General features: G+C 33.9%; 1 protein-coding gene across 7 annotated transcripts in view; it reads left to right on the plus strand.

Moving 5' to 3' along the window:
• ATRNL1 (attractin like 1) overlaps positions 1-24,585 on the plus strand; it is a 435,859-nt gene that overhangs the window by 128,410 nt on the left and 282,864 nt on the right. For all 7 annotated transcript variants that reach the window (XR_014884915.1, XR_014884914.1, XM_085230235.1 and 4 more), the window contains exons 20-21: positions 6,595-6,688; positions 22,109-22,161. Coding sequence is in view for 5 of the 7 variants with exons in the window: in XM_085230235.1 (XP_085086361.1) it covers positions 6,595-6,688; positions 22,109-22,161 (147 nt within the window). In the remaining 2 variants the exon portion in view is untranslated. The remainder of the gene's footprint in view (positions 1-6,594; positions 6,689-22,108; positions 22,162-24,585) is intronic.

Consider the following 24,585-nt stretch of genomic DNA (forward strand, 5'->3'; position numbering starts at 1 on the left):
CACAGATTAACATTTGGAAAACAAAGTTGATACTATTCTTTGAGTTCTCATGGAACAAGATATAGAAATTCTTTACTCTATTCCCATGAAAATATTTAAACAATATTAGCATGAAAAAAACACAACTAGACACTCCTTGATTGCTTAAGACTGTTCAGTTAATAACTAGACAAATGGTCTTTTCTTTCAGTATTAGTCTTATGTTTTGAATTTTTCTTAAAAAAAAAAGTTATTTTTCTAAGCTGTCTTATAACATTAGCTGCTGATGATTAGAGACAGATTTATTATGATTGTTTGAGAGAGATTTATTTAAAATGTTAAAAATTAAAAAATCAGTTCAATTTTTGGGGTACTTGCTTTAAACAGAAGCAATAATGAAATACAGGTACTGCAGAGCAATGTTGCCAAAGTGTGAAAATGGATGAAGAGAAAATGGAGAAACTTGTCATTAGATAGTGTTGGTTTAAGCACAATACCTTCTAGTTCCTGGAGGAGAAAATCAACTTGCTTCTCAGATGAAATATTTAACTAAGGAAACTTCACTTGTTATTTCCATATTGTTTAATTGCATGTCACAGCATTGTTTGTCAGGAAACAAATAATCACCTTACTGGTAGCCAGATCAGCTTGGTAGTCTTAAGCCATGGTCTGACAGTGTTTTGCTGTGACTGTAAACACCAGAAAAGAAGAAAAATTGTTTTTTTTCTCTTTTGAATGAGAACATGAGCATTCCTGTAGCTGTTCAGGACAGATACATTCCTGGATCTGTTAGGTAGAACGCACTGAGAGAAGAAATTTGGTGCGTATTGAAAAAAATTACCATATTCTGAGGAATGTCTAATTTTACAAAATATGTCTGTCTGAGTGATTGGGAATATTTGCCTTTTCCAGAGCAATATTTTATCTAGTGTTTATTTAGAAAATTGACCTAGATTTTATGAATGTTGGGAATAGCTGACCTTGTTTAAATGATGCCGTATGTGTATTATATAAGTGATTTTAATTTTTGTAGAATTTCTGCATATCATATACAGAAGCCATATCCTACCTGTATAATTCTTAAAAAATACACCTTTCCTTTTCCCTTTTCTCTCTTTCGGGTGAGTACAAAATACAATTCTTGAAGCTGCATCAATACTCATGCTGTTTATTGTACTGTAAGAAAGAAATGGGCGTGAGACAAATGAAAGCAAAATCACAGGACAAACCATGAAGAATGAAAATAAAATTAGTGCTAATAAGACTGGCTTATCATGAAATTTAAACATGCCACTGTGGAGTGATAGTTGCATTTGACCTGTGTATACTTCTTGGAGGACTTACTAAAGGACTTAAAGCAGTCTTGTTCAATATCACTTTTTCAACTCTTTTATTGTTCATAGCTTTCCTTAAAAAAAAAATAAAAAAAAAAATAAATCACTAGAGCATCTTAAAGAAGTTATCCATGGACAGCTCCTGGTTTGGTAATCTTAGAATTAAACAAGCATAACAAACATATCAAGTTAAAGTACCATTTGTAGCGAGCTCCATTTCAGAGAGAACTTCCTCTTGCAGCTATATATCAGACGGAGGCTAAACAATGAAGGTTTTTAAATTCAATTGTCTAAAATGCGTATTTCATGGAAATGGTGATGGGCATTCTTTGGTTGTCAGCATAAGCAGGGACGCTTAGGTGCTGAGCTAGCAACTCAGAATCAATTGTGCTGTGGATTTATTATTTAATAAATTCTGTAGGTCCCTGGTTTTACAGCATCGATTTTGTCTGCTGTTTTATTTTCATACAACTTCCCTGTTTAATTAGAACTGCATCTTATACAAAACAGTACTGTAAAATGCTATTTGCTTAAAATAGAGTACAAACTGCCTATTGCTGTTTTTTTTTTCTGTTTTTTTTTTTTTTAAGTTGTTGCTGGTTTCAAAACTAATGTTGTGATTTCAGTTAATATGTGAAATCAAGATAAAAATGTTTTAAAACTCTGTATTTTAAGCAGGTGTATAAGTTTTGTATCTTTATAACATTTAATTATTGATGATTTTTTTGCATGACAGCTAAGGTTTTATAATAACTGTTTAAAGAAAAGCCTGTATGCATAATGTAAACCTAAGTTGGAGAGGAGAGCACTTCTTTTGCACTGTGAAAGCTTGAATCACAATATCTCTATCGTTCGATACATACTTATTTAAGAAAGGAAATAATTCACGTGTTTTCTGTTAGAGAAGTTCTATGTCAAGGTTTTTAATGATGGAGCAAATAAAGTTTGTCAGATGCTGGCAGTAGTATGAAAAAATCCCTGAAGCTGAGTTCATCTCTGTGTTCCTTTCCTAAAGAGCAACAGGGTGTACGTGTGCATTACAGCAGTGCAATAGGTCACACTGTTGCAATGGTGTAACACATCTGTAGGGTACAATGCTTAGTAAAACTGTCCAATGAGCGTTCAGTAAAATACACTGTATGCAGTATGGATTGAACAAATAGTACAGGATAGCTAATGTCACAGATAGGATAGCACAGAACAGCTGTAAATAGCTGGGATCCTTGAGGTAAGCTTGTAGAGTCATAGTTGCAAACAGCCTGAGGTTGGAAGATCCTATGAAATTACTTTCACAGACTGCAAAGCCATTCTATGATACAAACCCATCTGGGCCACTGGTTACAGAAGCATAGGATGTTACGTCTTGACAGTTGGTGTTGGGGATCATTTCCAGTACCTACTGAGGACTGAATTTCTAAGCTGTATCAATCAATACCTAGAAGGAAAAGGAATGGATGCATTGATAACAAGTTTCTCTGAGATTTGTGGACTTGAATTTATTTCAGAAGGTGTAATGCTAATACTAACCTTGCCTAATAGGTAGCAGCTGGCATTTATTTTGAATCTCAAGCTTAACCTTATAATTAAAAACTCTCAGCACTGTGTGAATAATGAAATAGAGAATGAGGAGAAGACAACATGATATACTATCATTTCCCTTCATATATGTATCCTAGAGGTGTGATTAGCTTATTGAAAATTTATAGAGTACATAATGAAAAATCTTTGAGTGAGGAGCTTGAATGGGTATGCTGAAGTTCAAGCATTCTTACCTGGTAACTATTGTGTTTCTGGTTATTTTTTTTTCCTGCATTGGTGTTTCCAATATGCACATGGACTCATGGGCAAGGGTTTAGTTAGCATCTTTATCAGTAGAGTCGTACTGTTTTAGATTTTGTAGCTTGTGACTTAATGACTGCCTTTGAAATCAAATGGTGCTTTAGGTTGCAGTTTATTAATTAGTAGGCATGGTTCATATTCAAAACTCATAATTTCTTTTATATTATTTGTAAGTAGGCCAATGGAAAAACCTGCAGTGAGGTTCAAAGATAATATCTCAATTTTTTTTTCCCACTGCATGTCCTGTAATGCCACGCTGCTTCTCCTATTTCAGTTGTTTGATAACATATTCACATTTACTTCACTAACAGTAAGTAGGGTTTATACGTATTTTGCTTAGATTTACTTTTCATGTAGAGATCCATGGGTCGGTAGGAATCCACTTTTCATCAAAGACTTGCAAGCTTGAGATTAATTAAAATATGCATTTAACTCTGTTAAACAAAATTTGTCCAGATGAGATTTTAAAAATAACGTAAAAGTGATTAGCTCATGATGTCCTTTTTCAAGGTATTATCTAGGGAACAGTTAAATTACTAGGAATTTGATTAGTGAGAGTAATTGTTGTTCATCTTGCAATAGAAGAAAATTAGCTACTGGGCTAGTCAGAGCTAGGTTTTTTTTCTTTTCCTTTTATTTATTTATTTATTTTTACTCATGAGGATCCAGGAAGCAAGGTTCTGTGACTTCTTAGCTTCTCTTTTTTTATGCTTTTTCAATCATACCAATCTTAGCACCATGTAAACTTCTTATATGTGTCACAAGAATGTAGATTTGTTTTTCTAGAAAGAGAGACCAAGCTATAAATGTAACCCTTATGAACATGTTTATATTATGAATACACACAGATCAAAATTTAGATATGACTCCATGGTTCCATCAGCTATTTACCTTTGACAATTCTCCAATATAAATCCAGGAAACTCTAGAAGAACAGCAGAGTGCAGAAACTAAAATGTGATGCAGTTTAAATGGAAGTAGATATCTGTCTGGAGAGGAATGCATCTGTGGACTCCTGTGTGAGTGAGCACATAATACACTAAAGTGCACTATGCAGGTGCTGATTTGATTTGGATATCCCTGGGAATGAATGGCAATGATAATTTTTCTTTATCAGTAATTCTGTGGTTTGAGTATACAAGTCATGTCAGAGCTGCTGAAGGAAAGTTTCTCATATATTTTCACAATATATGCTTCATTTTATCACATTTTTTTTTTCAAGATGGTAAAGACTAATAATATCTAAAAGATTTTATAATTCAGTGTATAAAAACTTTTGCTGAAAAAGGCTGCTCAAAGCAATGAAGTTCCACTTCCACATTTGTGGTTTACTTCCAATAAAGTTATCAGTAACTATAGAATTAATTAGCATTCACTGTCAATAGCTTCTGAATTGGCAGCTTTTGTAATTTCATCTGGAATGCAGCATTTTGGCTCCTTTGTGATTCTTGTTTTGTCTTGTACTGGTGCTTTGTCATTAATAGGAATTAACCCTAAGCAGAATGAGCTGTTAAGACTATATTCCTTTGTTTTTCATTGACAGTGTGGCAAGAATTTTATACTATTCAAGCTAACTTTTGAGAATAGGCTTTTCCATCTTAGAATTGTATAAATAGTCATTAAGGAAGAGAGGAAAGCATGAATGGATTTAGGAAAATGTAATTGATTATAGAGAGTATAACTTCAGTGATCATTTATTGTAGAGGGATGGTCAAGATCATATTTTCAGAGTACTTAACTTGAATGGAGAACACTGGTATTCAGACACTTCAGACAATTTTATAGGCCTAATATGCAGACTCTAAGAAGTGTTTTAGAATTCATGTCTTTTTTTTTTTTTTTTTTTTGGAATGGATAGCTAACCTCATGGCTATTGGTAATTCATGCTATGAATAGTAGTGACTGCAAAATCAGGTCTTCATCCAGGGCTATTAATTCTTCCTATGTTACTTTGGTTCCCATTTTCCTTGGTGATCAAAACTATAACTTAGGTGGAAAAGCAGCTCTAGAATGCTTCTGATATTAATATCTTTTGTAATACCTTTTAACAGGAACTCTTCCTTCAGCTACAGCAGGCTAATTAATAAGTTTTGTCAATGATACCTGGTTAACCTTTTTTTCCTGTTTGTCTTCAGTTGGTACAGGCATTATAGTGTGTGTGAAAAGGGACACATCCACACCAGTATAATCATAGGATGGCTTGGGTTGGAAGGGACCTCAAAGATCATTTAGTTACAAACCCCAGGCGTGGACAGGATTGAAATTGTATTCACTGTGTATTAGAAAAGGAACGTTAAAACTCCTCTGGTAGAAATTAAAAACTACATTTCAATATTAGGATTATAAAATGGAAAATAATTTTTTATTATATAAAGGCCACCAGTCAGTATTATCTGTTCCCAAGCAGGAACCCAGATATTAAATCTTTTATCTTAGTTGCAATGAAAACACCAGTAAAAGGATAGTATGATCATCAAGATAAGTTCAGAGTTGCTTTGTACTAAAGAAAGTATTTAAACATAGTGTGAATATTAGCAGATAATTATTCCAGTGTGATGTGGGAACTTAATAATATTTACCAGAGGGAAGTTATTGTTTTGTACACATGGGTACAGAAGAGGGATTACTACATAAACAAAAGAGTCCTTCCCATAAACACGGGAAGGAAAAGCAAAGAAAATGAAGAATTTGGAATACAAAAGATTGAACTGAGATGGGAATCAATCAGGCAGCAAGAGTTGCAATGGAGAGGCCACCATGGAGAGATTTACTTTAGCAACTGAGTTTAAAATAAAGACATTAGAGTGGAGTGTTGATTATGATGTGTCTGTGATTCTCTTCCAGTTCAAACATAAGGAGGCTTTTAATGGTACTTTCTTTCATTTCTTTTTTTTTTTTTTTGTGCTTCTAGAATATTCCTAATGTGGACCATAACTGTAGTATTAACTCAGTCTTTGTTTGAATGATTTCAAAGCTTTCTTTTTATTCTCAAGAGTAGAGTTCCAGATATATTTAAGATTTTAATGTGCAACTACAATAATGTTTTCTGTAGTTTGACACTTAAAATTAATGGTATTTTGCCACTGCTTTTCCTATTGGTCAGAATTTTATCTTGTCTAGAAAGAATGTGTTGATAATGTTCTGTGTTTTATAAAGGAACATAAAAATGGTTGACTGTAATGACTCTTCTCAGACTTCTGTTATTTAAATTGTCAATAATCTGCGGTGGAGAGCATCTATTGACACATACAAAGTTCTTAACTCTACAGAAAATAAACTAAATGTACGAAATATTCCACAAAGGGCTGTAATTGAAGCAGTATTTTTTTGTATAGTGTGTAGGAAGTGTGTTTTGATATGGTATTAATATCAATGAAAATTTCATTAGTTACAAAATATAATATGGGTGAATAAATCACATTCTTCCCTTTTGATTTTATAGCTTGCACGTGCAGTGGACATGCAAATATTTGTCACATGCAAACAGGAAAATGTTTCTGTACAACTAAAGGCATCAAAGGAGACCAGTGTCAACTGTGAGTACAATTAAATGTAGCCTGAAATTATTGTGATTGAATAGTAACATTTTTCTCTTAAAAAAAAAAAAGATATTTTTTTGTCTTTGGATTTTGAAGTTCAGTATTATTTAGTAATTACTTAGTATTATTTAGTATTGTAAAAGGAAACAACTGCTTTTATGCACCTTGTGGATACTAAGTTAAAGATATCTGCAAAATTGGTAATTATATTCAGCATGTTTGTCAAATATCTTGATCCACATGATATACAGGATTGATTTAGAGTAATTAGATTTTTAGAATTTTACAAACATCTTAATGTGGACACAGTATTTTAGAAGGTTTTCCACATCACTGAATACAGAAGAATGGATTGTATAGATCTGTAATGTACAGGTAGTTTTTGTACTCGAATAGCTTACTGTCTTTGCTTAGAGAAGGAGCTTGCAGCTTGAGATAGAGAGGACTAAGAACAAGGAACAACTGAAGTGAAGTAGCTTGTTAAGCAGGACAAATAACACTATGAATAGCCGTACATTTATAGATGTTTCTTTCAACTCATTCTATCTAATGCACAGAGGTACCCAATAAGTATTTTTTTGTGTTTTTTTTTTGTTTGTTTTTTGTTTGTTTGTTTTATAAACATTAAAGGTATAAATCTTTAAGGATAATAAAAATTTTATGAGAAGCAGCTAAGGGAACTAGTGCTATTTAGCCTGGAGGAAAGGCTTGAGGGAGACATGGCTCTCTACAACTACATCAAAGGAGGTTGTAGAAAGGCAGGGGTTGGTCTTGGTCTCTTCTCCCAATCAACAAGTGATTAGACAAGAGAAAACCACCTCAGGGTGCTCCAGAAAAGGTTTAGGTTGGATATTAGGATAGACTTCGTTGAAAGGATTTTGTGACACATTGGAACAGACTGCCCAGGAAAGCAATTGAGTCACCATCCCTGGGGTTATTTAAAAGCCATGTAGATGGGATGTTTTTTAGTGGTAGGCTTGGCAGTGCAAAGCTAACAGTTGGACTTGATGAAATTAGAGTTTTGTTTTTTTTCAACCTAAATGATTATATGATTCTAAAAAAGTATATAAAAGTATTATCCAGGAGAAAATTATCCTCATGTTCAAAATCTGTTTTGAAAGTGCCATATTATATTGTCAGCGTATATACGCAGTTGTTGTCTTGAAGGTAAGGAAGATTTTTAAGTCAATGCTTTACTCATATTTATTACTTTATAATGTTCTTGATTCAAACAAAGTGTGAATACTGTTCTCCACAACTCTAGATAAAATCGTTTTTGCCACTTATTAGATGGGCTGTTGTGCAATCTCAGCAGCAAACCTATAACCCTATAATTTCTAGAATAAGGATTTCTGTGAAAGTTTGAAACTCTAGCTGTGTGAAAGTTAGATTTATATTCCTGTCAAGTACCCTATTGATTAGAAAGCATTAGCCGCAGGGCTGCATGTTGTCTCCTTCTCTCTCTCCCTTCCTTTGTTCCTCCTTCTCTCTTGTGATTTTATAGCTGTATGCCAGGTGCGGTACATGTTGTGCCTTAGGGGCAGAGGTTTTAGGAAATCCGGGAGACTCTACAACACTTTTTTTTTTTTTTCTCCTCAGAGTGGGAACTGTAACAATCTGCAGAGAAAACAATTAGTTTTTGTCTTGGGACTGGCAAATTGTGTGCTCTCACTTGCTGATTTAAAAAACAAAAACAACAACAACAAAAAGCAATGCATGAAAACAAATCTTTAAGACATTTATAATGAAATGGTAATGAAAATAAACAATTTTTAATTTTTTTTTTCATAGTGTTTTTATGTAGTTGTAAGAAGGATAAATTTAAGAGTACAAAATTTAAAGATCCAGGCTACTTTTTATGAAAAATTAATATTTTGCTTGTTTTAACCATACTGAGCATTCAGACATTTTTTTTTGTCATGATTCTGAGGAGGTAAAAGAAATAGTATTTTTTGTAATGAAAATATATCCTGTTTATTTGGTGTTAAGAGGAAAAAAAAATTTAGAAACATCCAGCTGTTCTCTCCCATGTACATCTTCTTCCAAGAGTTGTGTAATCCCTCTTACCAAACAGACGGGTAAAAGCATACTGCATTCTGAGTAAAAGACATCATTCTGTTAATAGCACTGCTGCTTTATTTGCTTATAGTGGAGTAAATTTGTTCCCCATTGTTTCCTCTCAGCATTCTCTTTTGTGCTTTCCAGTACGGGGAAAGTTGACAATAATCATGTAACAAATTAACTTAATTAGAATTTTATCAAGCATACACACACAGATTGTAGCTGCTGAAAGATGACTAAAGCAGGCTTTTATATATATATCGAGCAGTGCTTTTCCAACATGAAGTTCAAAAATATAATATACAGTGTTTTAAAATACCAGACCGTAAATAACCGTATTTAATATTCTTTCCAAGATTTTTCCTTTCTTTTGCCATTTGATCATATTCCACCATTACTTTTACATATAGGGTGTTTGACATGAGGTTGTTTCCTCTTTGTTCCTGCTGAGCCTGGTCTTTGAATTATCCATAGAGATGAAAACTTCTGTTCTTTCCATCTCTACATGTGTTACTCTGTTAGCTCTGATCTTTCAAGGAGAATTCCAGCAAAATATAATACGCAGATCTGTGTGGATTTAGCATCTGTCTCTGTTCTTTAAGTCTATGAATATGTGATCCTGCTTCTGTAAGGAGAAAGGTTTGAGCCGTCAGCTAGTTAGTGAATACCTAGATTATTAGACTGCTGAGGAGAACAATAAAATAAAACTCCCACTTCAGCACTGAAGATGTTTTAAACATACTAATTTTCTGCTCTACCTGTAGTAACCGTTACTAGACCTATCAAGGACTTGAGATGCTTTATTTTATTTTTAAAAAATCATGTTTCTAGCATCAATCATTTTGCTTTAATTGTAGCTTTCATTTAAACAACGTTTCTAGTATCAAACCTTCAGAACATGATGCAAGTGCTGTCTAATGTCTTAAAAACTCACAAGGCAAATATCAGGAACTGGAAATATTTGTTATAGTATGTAATCTAAAATTTGAAGAAAAATAAAGCTTATGATTTGGAAGGGGCTTTGTGCAGTATTTTTAATGAGTTTTGGCAGTATTGTATATCACTATCTGCCTTTTTGTTGATTTTTCTCACTGCAGTACCCTCGCTTCATGTTCTTTGCTATATTCAGTGTATGGTGTGTAAAGTTCAGAAGCTCTCTGGGATCTTTGAACTGTGGACCCTGTAGATATGAAACAACACTTTTCATAAGAATTGTTACATTGCAAACACTGCATTTTATTCAGAAAATTGCCCATCTGTAAAATGGAAAACTGGAGTTTGAATACCCTGCATTATTCCTAAAAGACAATTTTCTCAGTGAAGAAATGAGAAGGAGCTATGGGTTTGTGGAACAGTTGCCAACACTTAGCCAAGAGCTTTCTATATTGGTACTTTATTGTGGGTCAACTGTGAATGTGTTAATCTTGAGAGTACTGCAACACTGATATTGCAATGTAAAAGTAGTTATGTTAGCAAGATGTCTCTTGCTAGAAGCAAAATTTAAAATGTTACAAGCAATTTGCTTAGATCTTACAATGAAATATGCCTTTTGTCTTTCTGATTTCAGTACTAATTGTTTGGAAAAATGGGAACAGTTTGGGGAAAGAGAATTTTTCTTTCACAAGAATGAAGTAATTTTGCTCTTGACATTTAAGTTAGATCCTTTCCTAAACGACTGTATTTATGTATATATGTAGTGGGGGTGAAGATAATGGCTAATTACTCTTATACTAGAGAAAAAAATGGGACAGCTGTTGCACATGGAAGATGTAGAGAGGAGAAGACAAGTAGAAAGACTGAGTGCCACAAAACTGCTTTATTATTGAGTATATGATCTTTGGTATCCAGTGAAGTTATGACCTTAGTGTCTATTCTCAATTTTAGAAAGCAGTCGGTGGATTGTGAATCTACTTCTGTAATGCAAAAAACAGAGAAAAGAGTTGCATGGCTGGGGCTGGCTTTGCATGCTGCTTATGTTCATGAGAACCTTAACAAATCACATGTAGATTGTCCTGGATAGGATAGTATCCATGGATTAGTCTCTGCTAGAGCACTTTTTTGCTTTTCTTGCTAATGAATTTCAGTGTCTCACTGTAGTTGGGCCCCGTGTTGCTTGTCATTATAAGGCTTCATTATCTACCAAATCCAGCTTTTTTTGAGATATTAACAACTGGTATACCTGATGTCATGAATGTCTCACATCTGCTTGGTGAATGTTCTGACTCAGCTATTTCTCTTCAGAGAAAGTGTATATTTGCCTAAGCCAGTAAATGCTTTGGATCTGTAGTTTTTAATTATTCAGACACTCGTATCAGAACAATTTTACTGACTGCTAAGAAACTCTAAAAAAATCAGTGAAACTGCAGTGTTGTCCCTATGTACTCATCCCTCTTTGAAACTAAATCTTTCTGTATGCAGACACCACAACTTAACTCCAGCAGACTTCAAGAGTTTTAAATCCTGAATCTCAGATGACAATGTGTTTAATTCTCTTTTCTAACCCAAAACCTCAGTTCAGATTTTAAAAGTTAGAATATTTGATGCAGAAAAGAAAGGAGAGAAACAATGATACAGATCTCCAGTGCAGCTTGAAATTGTTTGTGTCTCCCTATTGCTTTGGTCAGAGATGAGGGATCTCTTTGTACAGATGGGGAAAAAAAGAAATTGGTGGCTTTTCTGGCTACACATCCTGCTTACCGGAAAAAAACTTTTACTAAATTGAGAATAATAAATCTAGATATTTGAGGGAGCAGTTTTTAATATTTGAGATATTTCTTTTTGGAAGGAGAGCATTTAAGGAGGGGATTTTTTTTTTTTTTTCTCCCAAAGAGACTCTTCTAGAAATCATTATGGAGGACAAACTGTTCTGTGGCACCTGCATTCTTAATGCATAAACAGTCATGCTGACTTCTGTTTCAATATTATCAAATATTATCCTTTGAGTAAATTATTGTCCATTCTTTTAATTTCCATGCAGTGTAGTTCTGGGCCTATAATATATACCTGATAACCCATTAGTATGGTAATTAGTAATTGATACAAGAATTGTTATCGTTAAAATATGTATCAGTTTTAACCACTTCATCATTAATCTAAGAAAAGCCAACTAGATAGCACTGGGAAAAGAAAATACCACAGTGATAGCACAGAGCACTCTGTAAGCTATTGGTGCACAGTGAAGTTTGAAATTAAAATAGTTCCTCTTAATGTTGATGGTATGGGATACTCATGAACAAATATCGTGGCCTAGTTTTACTTTTGAATACATTTTCAAAATTTTACAAAGCAGTAAAGGAAATAAAGCTATTTTGTCCTGAAAAAATTTACTGATAGATATACCTATCAGCTTTGGCTTGTGATATTTATTGGTTTTATTCACTAAGAAAGGAATACAGAGCTGGTTTTAATACATGAATAAGGAAATGCTAGGTCAGAGGTGACACCATTTGTTTGTTAAAATCTCCTGGTGATGGAAAGATTGCTTTTCTTCTGCTCTTATGGTTGCTAATATAAGTAATATGCATCTTCCTACTGCTGTTTTCATTTTCTTTTCTCTTTTAGTCATTGTATACTTTTACATATAGATGAAAATTTAGCTACAATAGGTGTATTTCTAGTAAAGTTAAAAACGTTTTGCTTCAATTTCTTGCCAGTTATTAATTTTAAATTGCTTCAGTAGTTGTTGAGCATGTTAAAAAGAAATTTGCACATAAAGTATTAAAATTATGCATAGATGAAACTAAAAACTATATTTTGGAATTAAGACATAGGAATGAGAAATGCGTTACATTTCATTTCTATTTTTCATGAAGCTTCTGATAATTGTATAGAGTAAGCCAATCAATTACATGGTGTTAAATTATGGTTAGAGAGAATCCTAACTTTGGGGAGACTTCCAGTTACAACAAACACATTTTCTTCTATGGGTGAATATGCAAATATTTTGAAGGCATGCACATTTTCTTATATATTGCATCTGCTTTCCATCTCAACTATGCAGCTGCTGTAGAAGACCTTGTGCTCAGTTGCATCCCCGTGGCCCAAGTTCAATAGGCAGGGCTTGGAAAGCTGTAATGCCTGAATGATAGGCTAACTGAAATGATATACTCTTTTTCACCCTGTTATGAAGATAAGAATACTCTGTGCAACATTTTAAAGAGAACAATCAATATTTGATGTGCAAACATATCTTTGCCTTAGTATATGCATTATTATCAAAAAGTACCTGTAAAATTTACCTTTTACAATATAAACTAACAAAAATTGACACTAAAAGCAAGTTTCCATCATAGGTAAGGTATTCTTGGCAAATAAAACTAGAGTAACAACAAATGGCATAGAACGTATCCTATCTTACAAGCTAAAAGATAATAATTTCTTAATATCAGAAATGCCCCCTTAGGTTTTTCATCTTTTGTACTGAATAACCAACTTTAGAAAGTGTAAAATAGAAATTAAGCTGCATAACATTTCCGTGCTTTGATCTCTGTATTATTTTGTGGCTGAGTTGGGGGTGAGGAGGGAAGGTGGTGTTCTTTATCAAGCGTACGAGATAATGGAGCTGGAGAGCTTGATTATGAAGGCATAAAGCAATACAAGAGCCCCGATGATATCCTAAACTTCAACAGTGATGCCCAAGTGGTTTATTAGATTATCACTTCAGAAGGATTGATTTACAGATTTAGTTCTTCAGCTCCATCTGATATTACAAGAAAAGAAATTTCTTCAGCAATTTTATAAAAGAACAAAGTGTCAAAAGTAAGTACTTCACCTGAAAAAGCTGTTTTAAATAGCGAGGAGAGTCTGATTTAAAATCAAAGCAAGTTTATCATCAGATGTGAAAATGTGACTACACTATTCTTTCATTTACTGTTACGCAGAGCTATGATAAATGGAGTAATATTAAATTTAAGCAGGAGGCCAAATAGACAGCAGTGGGATTGCCAAAAATGTCCAAAGGGCTTACTGTCCCCAGGGATAAGTTGTTGGGCTGCTCACAGAGGTGTGACAAGAATTATAAGAGAAAGGAACAGTCAGAGATGTTGAAAGAGATTTAACCAATCAGTTTTTATAAAAAACGTTTAGCTTAAAAAAAATAAAAAAATAAATAAAAAAAATAAATAAAAAATTGGCTTGCGAATGAGTTCTTATGAGATCCAGAAGAGATGAGGACCACAATTACTTCTTAACAGATGCTTCAAAATGACTCTGTAATCCCGTTCTTGTTTAGGTCATTTTATCCTTTCTTACGTACGGTCTTGGTTTAATCACGGATTTGGGCCTGGATCCAGATAAATATTTATCAGCATAATAAGGCCTTGTTACTGAAGTCTAAGAGGGAATGTTTCCTTATTTGGCGTGCACCAGGGTCCACATGGTTTACTTCTGCTTCATTCTACTCTTGGGTCAATAACTGTAAGTTATCACGTAGAGAATGGCAGCAACATTTTCACTAAAGTTCAGAAATTCCTTCCATTCTATCCTGATATTTTGCTTATTCATTCATTTTCCTTCTCTTTGCTATTTTTGTTTTCTGGAATCAATAAAAAAAGTCTGAGGTAAAGTTGCAGGTAACGAATGATGACTGAAAAAAAAAAAAGGAAAAAATAAATTAAGGCAATCAGTTCTTCACATTAAAGAGAAATATTATCTCCCTATATGTATGAATAAATGAGAGATAACAGCATATCTGAACAGCTGAAGAATTTTACTGCTGTTCAGTGCCATCCATGCAAAAATAAAATAAGATTCACAGCAGTAAATCCATTATTTGGAAAAGATAATCATTATTTGTTATTATTTTATTTTTAGAAACTGTGCTTATTGTTGAGTATTACTTATGGAATTTTTCATCTAGTTCTATTTAAATCACCCTGACATATACAAAATCAAATGCATTTTCCAACCCTGCTTTCAGAGTAGAAAAAAGGATAAAACTATATAAGTTATAATTGTATATGTTTTCATCATTTTTGATATTGACTTTGCTATACTATAATTTTGGGGGGGATTTTTTTCTTGCTTTGAAGATAAATAGTTTTGTTTTCTTTTAAGTATTTACTCTTCTTAGTATTATATTATTGATTTTTTCAATCAGTGAAAGCAAGATTGCTTATAAAATATTCTGCCATTTCCAAAATGCCTTGTGGTTTAGGACTCTTCTCTGAAGCTATTCTTAAACTAGAACTGTACGATCATGGAATGTTTTTTCAGTTATATTTCCTGTAAAACTAAAATGTCCAGGAGGAAATATGTACAAGCAAAGATGAAAGGATTAAAATTGTAGTACAGAAGATAACATTTTTTGAGCTTATCTCATAATGGTCACTTGAGAATTTTAAAATTAAAAATGTAGATTTCATCCAAGGTTGAGGCATTTGCTATAATGCATCAGAATACACTTAAAGCATTATATAATCAGAGTGAATTCTTTGGAATTTTTCCAGTCTCATCTTGCCAAAAAAACATTTTTCTCAGAGTGCATTTCTCCACTGTTCCATCAGATGATTTCTCTCCTTTATTTATGGAAAATGTGATTAGTACTGTGTTTCTCATCAAAATTGCTGCAAGTGACGTTAAAGTATTTTGTTTTTCTGATTTGTGTGCAATATTACAAATTATAGCGTTACTTTTGCATAAATTAGAAACCTGATCTAAAAACAAGAAAGAAAGAAGCGATGAAAGCAATTCAGGGTAGGATTCTATTTTAAGTATTTTAAAAATCATCATAATGTAAAATACATATATATATATTTCCAACAAATATTTTAACTGAAACTTTTCTTCCTGGGAACTAATTCTGAGCTTATCTCTCTGTGAAAAAAAAAAAATAATCTGAATATTTCATAATAAAACCATTGGCCGTATTATTACTGAGGCAGTTTATTATTCTTTGACTTAAGCAAAATGACTTGGGACAGATTTTCATGCTGGCATGCAGAACAAATTTAATTCAAACTGAGATGAAAGGCGGTTAATGTAATTGTAGCCTATTATCCTATGCAGGCTTGAGTTAAGAAGCAAACCCAACAGACAGTCAGAAAATGATGGATAGAAAATAGAAACGCTCAAGGCTGGTGAAATAGAGACTTGTGAAGGGATTATGCCGTAACTGTTCCCACACAATCTCAGCATCAGTTATATCCCACCTCTGCCGTATATCTGGATTACCAAACAGGATTTTTGGATGCCTCCTGAGTTCTCTTCATTTGCCTCTGACGTCAGAAAAGGTCCCTGTTTAGTAAATTTCAGTACTCTGTAATCCCGGGTTTTTTTGTTTTTTTTTTTGCTCATTAATCTGCCACCTTCATCAGTCTCAAGCATGCACTAAAGATTTCTGTTTACAGCCATTTTTCCTTTCTTTTTATTTGTTTCCTTTTCATTTTGATTTCCTTTTCATTCATACTTTAGCACAGAAACAAGTGATCATCATATAATTACTTAGATCCCAAGCATGTTGTCTGATTGCAAAACTTGGGAGGTAATTACAAATCATAACCAAGCCACTCATTTATAGTTACTTTGTTGAAGGATTGAATATTTAAGATGCAGTATGGAATGACAAAATTGTTTTCTGAGGAGAGTCTTTGTCTTTCCTAGTCGCTCCCAATTGGTATGATAGAATTCTAATCTATTGCAAGGTAGTAGCTAACAATTTTTCTTTCATCAATCTGTCAATGTTTAGGGTGATTTTCCACCTATTGTTTTGAAAAGTGCTTTATACTTTGCATTGGGATTACTTGCAGATTTAAACACTCTGTTTGGCACTGCACTGGCCCAGGAGCAGGCATTGCTCTTCATGGTAGTCCTCCGCAGCATGCTCATCAAAACCAACATAAACAGAGTTTGAACTCTGTTCAATACTGACAGGCAAGGACTTCTGCTCTAAAATACTTTGCAATAACCTGCCATGAGGCTATAGTGTGATTTTTAGTCACTTTCTCTTTTACAGCCATTTATTCTAAGTTTTTTTTCTTAAGGACAAGATAACTTTTCAGTGGAGCCAGCCAAGACAGAAGTATTGGCAGATATACAGTTGTTGTCATAACATAAACAGTAACCTTTATTTCCACTCATTTGGCACTTCATAATCGACTATCAGTGTCATCTCTGCTCTAAGAAATTTGCAAGACTTTGGACTATAATGGGCAAATGGAGTTTGAGGCCCTTCATGATAAGGGGACTAGAGAAAATGAACACATGTATTTATCTTAATGATTTCTCCAACCACCCATATAATTCTGCGTGTTCTACCTTTAACAGATATTTCTGTATCTCTTTGGATTGGTAACACTTTTTAGTAAAGTCAAATAAAAGATGGTGCAGCTTAGATAGGGTTGATATCTTAGATATTAAAAATGACTTGAAAGGAAGCTGAACGTGGTTATAGTAGAACAATGGCTGGCAGTAAGACACAAACTTAATGGACTTTGCTGCATATGGGATGGGAGAGTAAAGGAAAATTGAATAAAAATTTTAGGCAGAGAAAGAATTTGTTGGAACAACATTGAATAAATATTGAAATGGTCTGATGGACAAAAACTTGGTTTTAAAAGTCACAAGAAAACAAGTATGATAAGTTTAATATTATCAACATACTTTCTGAATGACTACAGAAATTCCATAGACACCTAGGAATACTGAACATATGACTTGAAGACATCATGTAAAAACTGCCATTTGTGCTTTATAATTTACTTAAACCTTTTTCATATTTATTCTTCACATTCATATTGTATGAAGCCCATAACACTATGTAAGTACTTACAGGCAGAGAAATAATTCACTTGACATCTCTGTTTTCTAAAACTTGATATAGAATAGCATCATAGAAAATTCCATTGGAAGGTATCCACAAGGATCACTGAGCAGTCCTCCCACTGCCCTTCCCTAAAGGGAGTTTTAGATCTACAGTTCCTCATGTACAACAGAATTTAGGCCACTATAACAACTAAGAAATATTAAACAAAAGTATTCGTTACCTACATCAGTATAATTTGTTCAGTTAAGTGATGTGTTCTGATCAGGTTCATGTAAAACTTGTAGGTATTTGAATTAAACATTATTTTTAGGATTTGAATTTTCTTTTAGTTCTTTCAAAATGCTAAGGAAGAAATGTTCATATTTCTTGCTCACAACTTTGAGAGAACAGTTCTTGATAGGAGAGAAGCCTGCTCTTCCAAATGTGTCCTTTTACATACATAAAAGTTTGTGTACATCAATGTCAGCATATGGAATGAAAACAGAAGCTCGTTCTGGACTTTAGAACTAGGACAAGTACCTCAGAAGCAGGACTTTGGCATGGAGGGCAGCAGAAGCAAGACCTCTGACTGGACAAGAAGCAGAATGAAAAATTAAGGCTAGATCAGAGTACAACACTAGAGCAGATGATAAACAGTACTCCTGGAGGACATTATTACTCATCTAAAAGCTGGTGCAAGCCACTGACAAGGGCTATGAAAGAGTCTACCAGAGCCACTAGTTTTTATTTATCAGGAACCTGCTGTAGTTCAAGGCTGAGATCCCAGGCAGAATCAGTCTGAGAGCTGTCTGTAACTAGCTGAAGGTCAGAAATATGATGGTTCTCCCTCAAATTCTGTGTTAGTCTACACCTATCGCAAATCTCAGATTTGGAAGGACACAATGTGAGTTATGGGTCATCGCTCTTTAGTAGCTGTCTGTACCTAAGCCAAAACAAGATAGAACAGCCCCAGAAGGGCCATAGCGTGGTCTGACATACGTTTTTGTTTTCCCTCAGAATTTGGCATTAGAAACAAATGCAGATCGAGAAAAGACGGTTCCTCTTTCCCTGTTCCTTCGTTCTTTTTTTTGCATTAATTTTTAATTAAAAAGAAATACCAACTAGTTGTAGCAGTAGAACTACAGAAAATCCTACCTTTGTGATCAAAGATTGGATGGAATGTTATGAGGTTCCACCTGATCATCCAGGTTGGTGTTATATTCTTACAGGTTTATTTAGGTAAGAGGCCTGAAGATACTTGATTGAGGGAAATACCAATACATACCATGCAACCTTTCTTAAGGTTGAAAAATGTTGATGCAGTGCACAAAATCAAACATATTACTGATCTTCATCATAAGGTCATTTATAAATGTTCTTACAAAAAAAAAAAAAAAAAAGCCTTTCATCCATTAAAAAAAAAAAAGTAAAAATCTGTGAAACTTAGTGATAATGTGTTCTTGAAAACATATTTGAAGAGAAAACCAGAAATTGTTATGAACTTGGTAGTAAATGTGAGCAGTATTACTATTTTATGTATTTGTTCATAACTTTTTACCTTGAAGTTCCAGGAAATAGAGAGGGGAAGAAAATGGTTTAGTTTTGAAAGCATAACTGAGGGAGAAATTGGAGGATGACTGTTAATAGCTGGCCATGAGTTCAGTATCTTGAGGAACACTTTTGTAGTGAACCAAACCAGAGTACTTGTATGTAACCTGTTAGGAAATGTCTCTATTTGTACTTGCAGATGGGAACTGGGTCTCTGGAGGCAAGCCAGAGAAGAACTACTCATTCATTATTGCCACTTAAAGCAAATGATCATAGCCTCACAGCACATATTATAACCAGTATAATTCCCAATTTACAGATATGAAGCATATATTATGCTTCAGATATGCTCAAATGTGTACTGTCTGTTGGAAAATGTACAAAAATTACAAGGAAAGCTCATAAGGAAGTAATTCAGCAAATATAAAATTTTGTAATTGGAATCATAATTAGTGACTAAAGCAGAGCAATAGATATGCTTAATGAAGTATGGTTGGATTTAAAGACAAAACTAAATTTAGTCAGAACTTAGCATATATACTCACATGAGTAGTTTTAGATGTAGTTTTATCTTTTTACTGTGCTGAAAATGGAGTGTTTAAATAGTATCTTCCATTCTTGTTAAAGCAGACTTCCTTAATTTGTAAGAACTCCACCTCATGTTACTACTAATAAATGTTATAAAATTGTTTTGCACCAAGGGACAGAGGGGAAGTGTAAGAAAGGGTGATTCCTTGTATTTCAGTAAGAAAGGCCTGACAGTGAATAGCATAATAATAAGATATTGTTTTAACAAGTTGGATGAAAAAGAGGAGTACATATAGGGGGAAAGCTTATGTCACTGCAGATGGTGGGAGCCCCAGGCTCAGGGTGATGGACTTTCCTCGGCATGCTGCACAGTTCCTTCCCATGGAAGAGGTTCCTTCCCACACTGTAGTGATGTAACAGGGTTGTGTGGCTTTGGACAGGCCGGGAGGTTCTTTTTCATAGCACCCATAGCATGCAGCACAGGACTGCACAAGGCATTCCAATACATCCCCTTACAGCAGCTCTTCATGCGCATGTACTGTCTCCTAAGGCCAGTAGACTGGACATGGCTTGCCCAAAATTGCCAACCCCTTGAGTAAAATGTCTTCTACAGGGTTCACTATACAGAAAGTACAATAAATGTGATAGTATATAAAATGCTGTTACTGTATTATAATTCACTTTAAAAATATTATTATGCATATTTTATCATTTCATCATGCAGTATGCTGAAATGGTAGCTGTAAAATTGTATTGCCATTTTCTCCTCAAGTTTTGTGAAGGTCATGTCTAAAATTATCAGGAAATTAATGATTGTTGAGATTTAGATGAATACTTGTCTATGGGAAAGTATTACATACCTAATAATTTTTGTATCAAACATTCTTTTGTGTCCTTCCTTAAGCAGTAAGACCTGTGGTGCATTATACTGATTTTTATGGATAATTTTATTTTATGCATTCTTAGTTATTGTTTTCCCTTTTCCTTTTTTCTTCTTTAATATAAATAGAAATGTGTATGTGATTCTGAAAATCCTTGGTTTCTGAAAATTATTGACCCACAGAAGATAGTTTCATCTGGTTAGAAGGGCAGCTGAATGGTGAAAGGGAGCTGTATGGAAGCAGATTTTTTTTTTTTCCTTCTTTTTTTTTCCAATAGAGATTTTCAAGAAATAAAGAAGTCCCATTCTGTGGTAGGAGTGAAATAAGCTCTACCTGATTTTGAATAATGAGCATGGTAATAAACACCAGGTTTGAAACCAGTGAAGAGAACAACAGAAAGGCAGGCAGTACTGTACAGCATGCTTGTTAGCTCACATGACATCGAAATCAGAAAGTTTTTTAATATCATTTACAAATAAAATAACATAAACAGCAAAAACTCATTGCAGTTTAAATTTCTCTAAGAGAATAAAGTAATGAAAGAGTATTCCATGCATTAACTGAGCCAGATTTCCTGTGGGAAAATATTTCCATGAAATTTAATAGGCAGTGATAAGTTTTCTCTCTGTTTTATGAAACATTCTGTATGCTTAATAGCAAATTATAATTTTGCTGGAGACTTCTGTACAATAGCCAAGAAAACCTAGAACAAGATAGTTATTTTCTACTAAAGTACGTGACATTTTTAGAGAAATGTTATATAACTCAATTTGATCACTATGATATTCCATAGCATATTTCATGCCTCTGAAAACAAATATATATTTATAAGAAAGGTATTTTTCCTGTTCTTTTCATGCACATTTTTTTTCCCCAGCAGTGACAGTCTGATGCAGTGTGCTTTATTCAGCTTAAATTTCACCTAGCATCCTTTGCATGGTCTGCTGCCTCTGGAACACCACTGTGCTATGCCACAACTGCAATTTGTGGCCCCAGAACCGGTTGCCATGGTCTAGTTACTGTTAATAGTTTAGGATTAGCCTCTCTAGAGCAGTCTATGTAGTTTTGGAGCAAATCTAGGTTCTCTTAGGTGCTGTGAAAGTGTAGTCATTATTTTATGATTATGGGTATTTTGTTGTTTTCATATAAAAGAGTTCGAAATAATGTGTTTGTGTGTTTGAACCTGAGGATGTATATTCCATCGCTGAAGGAGTGACTTCAGCACATTTGTAAGTTTCTGCACAGTTTCTGCAGTGAACAGCTGCCTGATAAATGTTGTCTCCTTAGAGAGAGCCAGTGGAGGGATGGATGGCAGCCAGGGGGTGAGCAGTCCCTGGGGCAGAGTAGATAGTGGCAGATTCTGTGTTCATCCTCCCTGCCCTACTCCCATTTATCCAAAGTGGACACAAAACACTGAGGCCTGCAGCAGGCGCCTGCTTTAAGCACACCTTAAGTCCTTCTTCAAGTCTCATCACTCCTGGTTACTCCAGAAAGTAGCTCTTCGATTAAGAAATATATCCCATACTTTATGTTTTCCTGTGCCGGTGCTGCTACTAATCAAGCTCATGCTATTTGGAATAAATATTCTGGCTACATTTGTATAAAATCTATGCATTATTTAATGGGAATGTTTGCTTTTGTCTTTTTCCCCCCCTGCAGCTGTGACTCTGAAAATAGGTATCTTGGAAATCCGCTTAGGGGAACGTGTTACTGTGAGTACTTATATTTTTGATGTTCATTACTTAAATGCTGTTTATGTAATGTTATGTATGTGTAGTAATTTTGTTGCGTCTGAAAAATTAAATATTTTTCTTGGGATTTTCTGAAGCTGGGGCCTATTGATTCTCTGAAAAATGAAATGCCCCCCTGGGCTTCTCTGGTTGAGAAAGCAAATTAAAGTCTACTGGAAGTTTCTCCAAAAGTAGCGGCAATGACCAAGATATTGTATTATAACTCTGTATGTGAACAAAAGGAACCTATAATTGCATCATTGTTCACATGACAGAATTTGTGATAGGAAAATGCAAATAGACCAAACAGTAGGATTTTCTTAGGGCATTGTGAATGGCTTAGCCAGTATACCACCAAGGGGCGTGATGCACAGCAGTTCTCCAGAGTATCATAAATGGTAGAGCACATGTGTTGTCTGCATGTCCTTGTAGTTGCAGGAAAGATGCCTTGGGCAAATTAACTTTTAAAGCATTATATTTCTGATAGTCCTAATGAAAGACTCGAAGGCATAGGAATGCTTATTACCCATGTGCAGAAATCCCTCAGAGAGATGTGCCAATTTTGCTGAGCCAATATCAATGTTAAATAGTAATTTTAATCATCATAAAAAACTGATGCTGAAGAACACTGTTTTATCTCTTCAGACTTTTGCATATACCTGCTCCATGTTAGACTGAATCCATTTGTCTATTGTTTCCCAACACCATCCCAATCTCCAATTTAAATTTACATAAAGTAGTATCTCTGATTATATTCGCAGCATCCATTCAGAATGCACACAAAAGTTTTGTTTTAGAATCTCTGTAAGGCATAATCTACCTAACAAATTAGTGTTTTTTTTTCTTTACTAATGTTTCTTTCTACCTTTAATGGCCTGTATCTGTAAAATGTGTTTTACAGAACAAAATAGACACGTACTAAATTAGAGATGCTGACATATCCCTAGGCTTACACTTTTTGCCAGTTATAAAATTTTTTTGCTTTTTTTTCCACAGACACGTTTGATTATAACACTTCAAACTGGAGGTTCATTTTTAAATATTTGAAACATGCTGTTGTAATTGTTGATATTTTATATAAAATAGACCTGATTGAAAATACTCCTTAGAGCTATGATTAGAAGATAATGTGAATCTAATAAATTCATTTTCATTTGTTACTTGCCTCCACGGCTACATTCTTACTACTTTAAATGAGAAATTTCATTACTCAGAGATTCGGATTTTCTTATCTGTTTGTTTTATAAATTATATGGAATCAAAGATAGGTAATGAGTACATGAGAAGTAGTGCTAAAGAATCTGGTTTGGATATGTCCATCAATGTTTGTTTTGCCCCTTAAAAATAAAAGCTATTAAATTTAGAGGTGGAAAAGAAATGACGGTAATGAGATTTGTAGACCTCAGGCACCTCCAAGAAAAACCTTATTTTTTGCTATCATGTTACAGGTTGGGACTATAAATCATATTGTAGACAAATTGTGCTGTATTCAAGATAGCCTTCCACCTTTAGCCCACTAACAGTATTTGTCTTCTGTCAAATTTTAAAATATTTTAAAGATCTTGTTGTTTTGGAATGATAAATCTAATACTTTCAGTAATTTAAAATGTAGCATATAAGCTATAAAATCTGGAGGTAAGAAGGAATCCGCACTAATTAAAATAATGGAATTCTGTCTGTCTTACATTTGGTGGATAATGTATCATAATGAGAAATTATTTGTTAATTTATGGATAACTGACTGACCTAAGATTTCAGTGACAATTGCTTATTGGCACCATTCATTACCTGCTAAATCATGTATTAAAGCTTGTCATAAAGCACAGCTTTCATTTCTTATATGCTTAAGTATTTTAAAGTATGACTTAATATTGACTGTCATTTATATAAGAATGTTTTGCTTCTGTAAAAGATATGCATTTGGATGCTATTTTTCTGTACTTATTTCGCTACTTGATAGGAACTTCCTATTTAAACACCTGTATTACCATTTGCTTCTCCTTGAAGTAAAGAATTTTCTTGATTTCTACATCATGCTAGTAGTTATTACTCTGGAGGGAAGAAAATACTGAGGAAAAACAAATGAACAGAGAAGAGTATAAACTTAAAATCAGCATAGGTTTATGAGAAATAAAACTTCTAAGCAAATTTGTTTCTTCCTTTCATAACCAAAATCAATTAATGAATGGTACTGAAATAGGAATACAGCTAGTAATTCGCTGTAGTGGCTGGGATCTTCTGGAAAGCTTTTATTTATGTTTAAGTTTAGCTATCTTCACTACATTTTATGTGCTTAAATTTTATTTTTATTCACTTGTGCAAATGCTATCCTTAACTGGAATGTTTTTCTTAGCCCAAACTTTAGAATTCAGTTCTGAGTGTGGCTAACTTTTGTATGATATGAGT

Source organism: Meleagris gallopavo, chromosome 8, assembly GCF_905368555.1.
Source record: "Meleagris gallopavo chromosome 8, MGAL_WU_HG_1.1, whole genome shotgun sequence".
NCBI classification, from domain to species: Eukaryota; Metazoa; Chordata; class Aves; order Galliformes; family Phasianidae; genus Meleagris; species Meleagris gallopavo.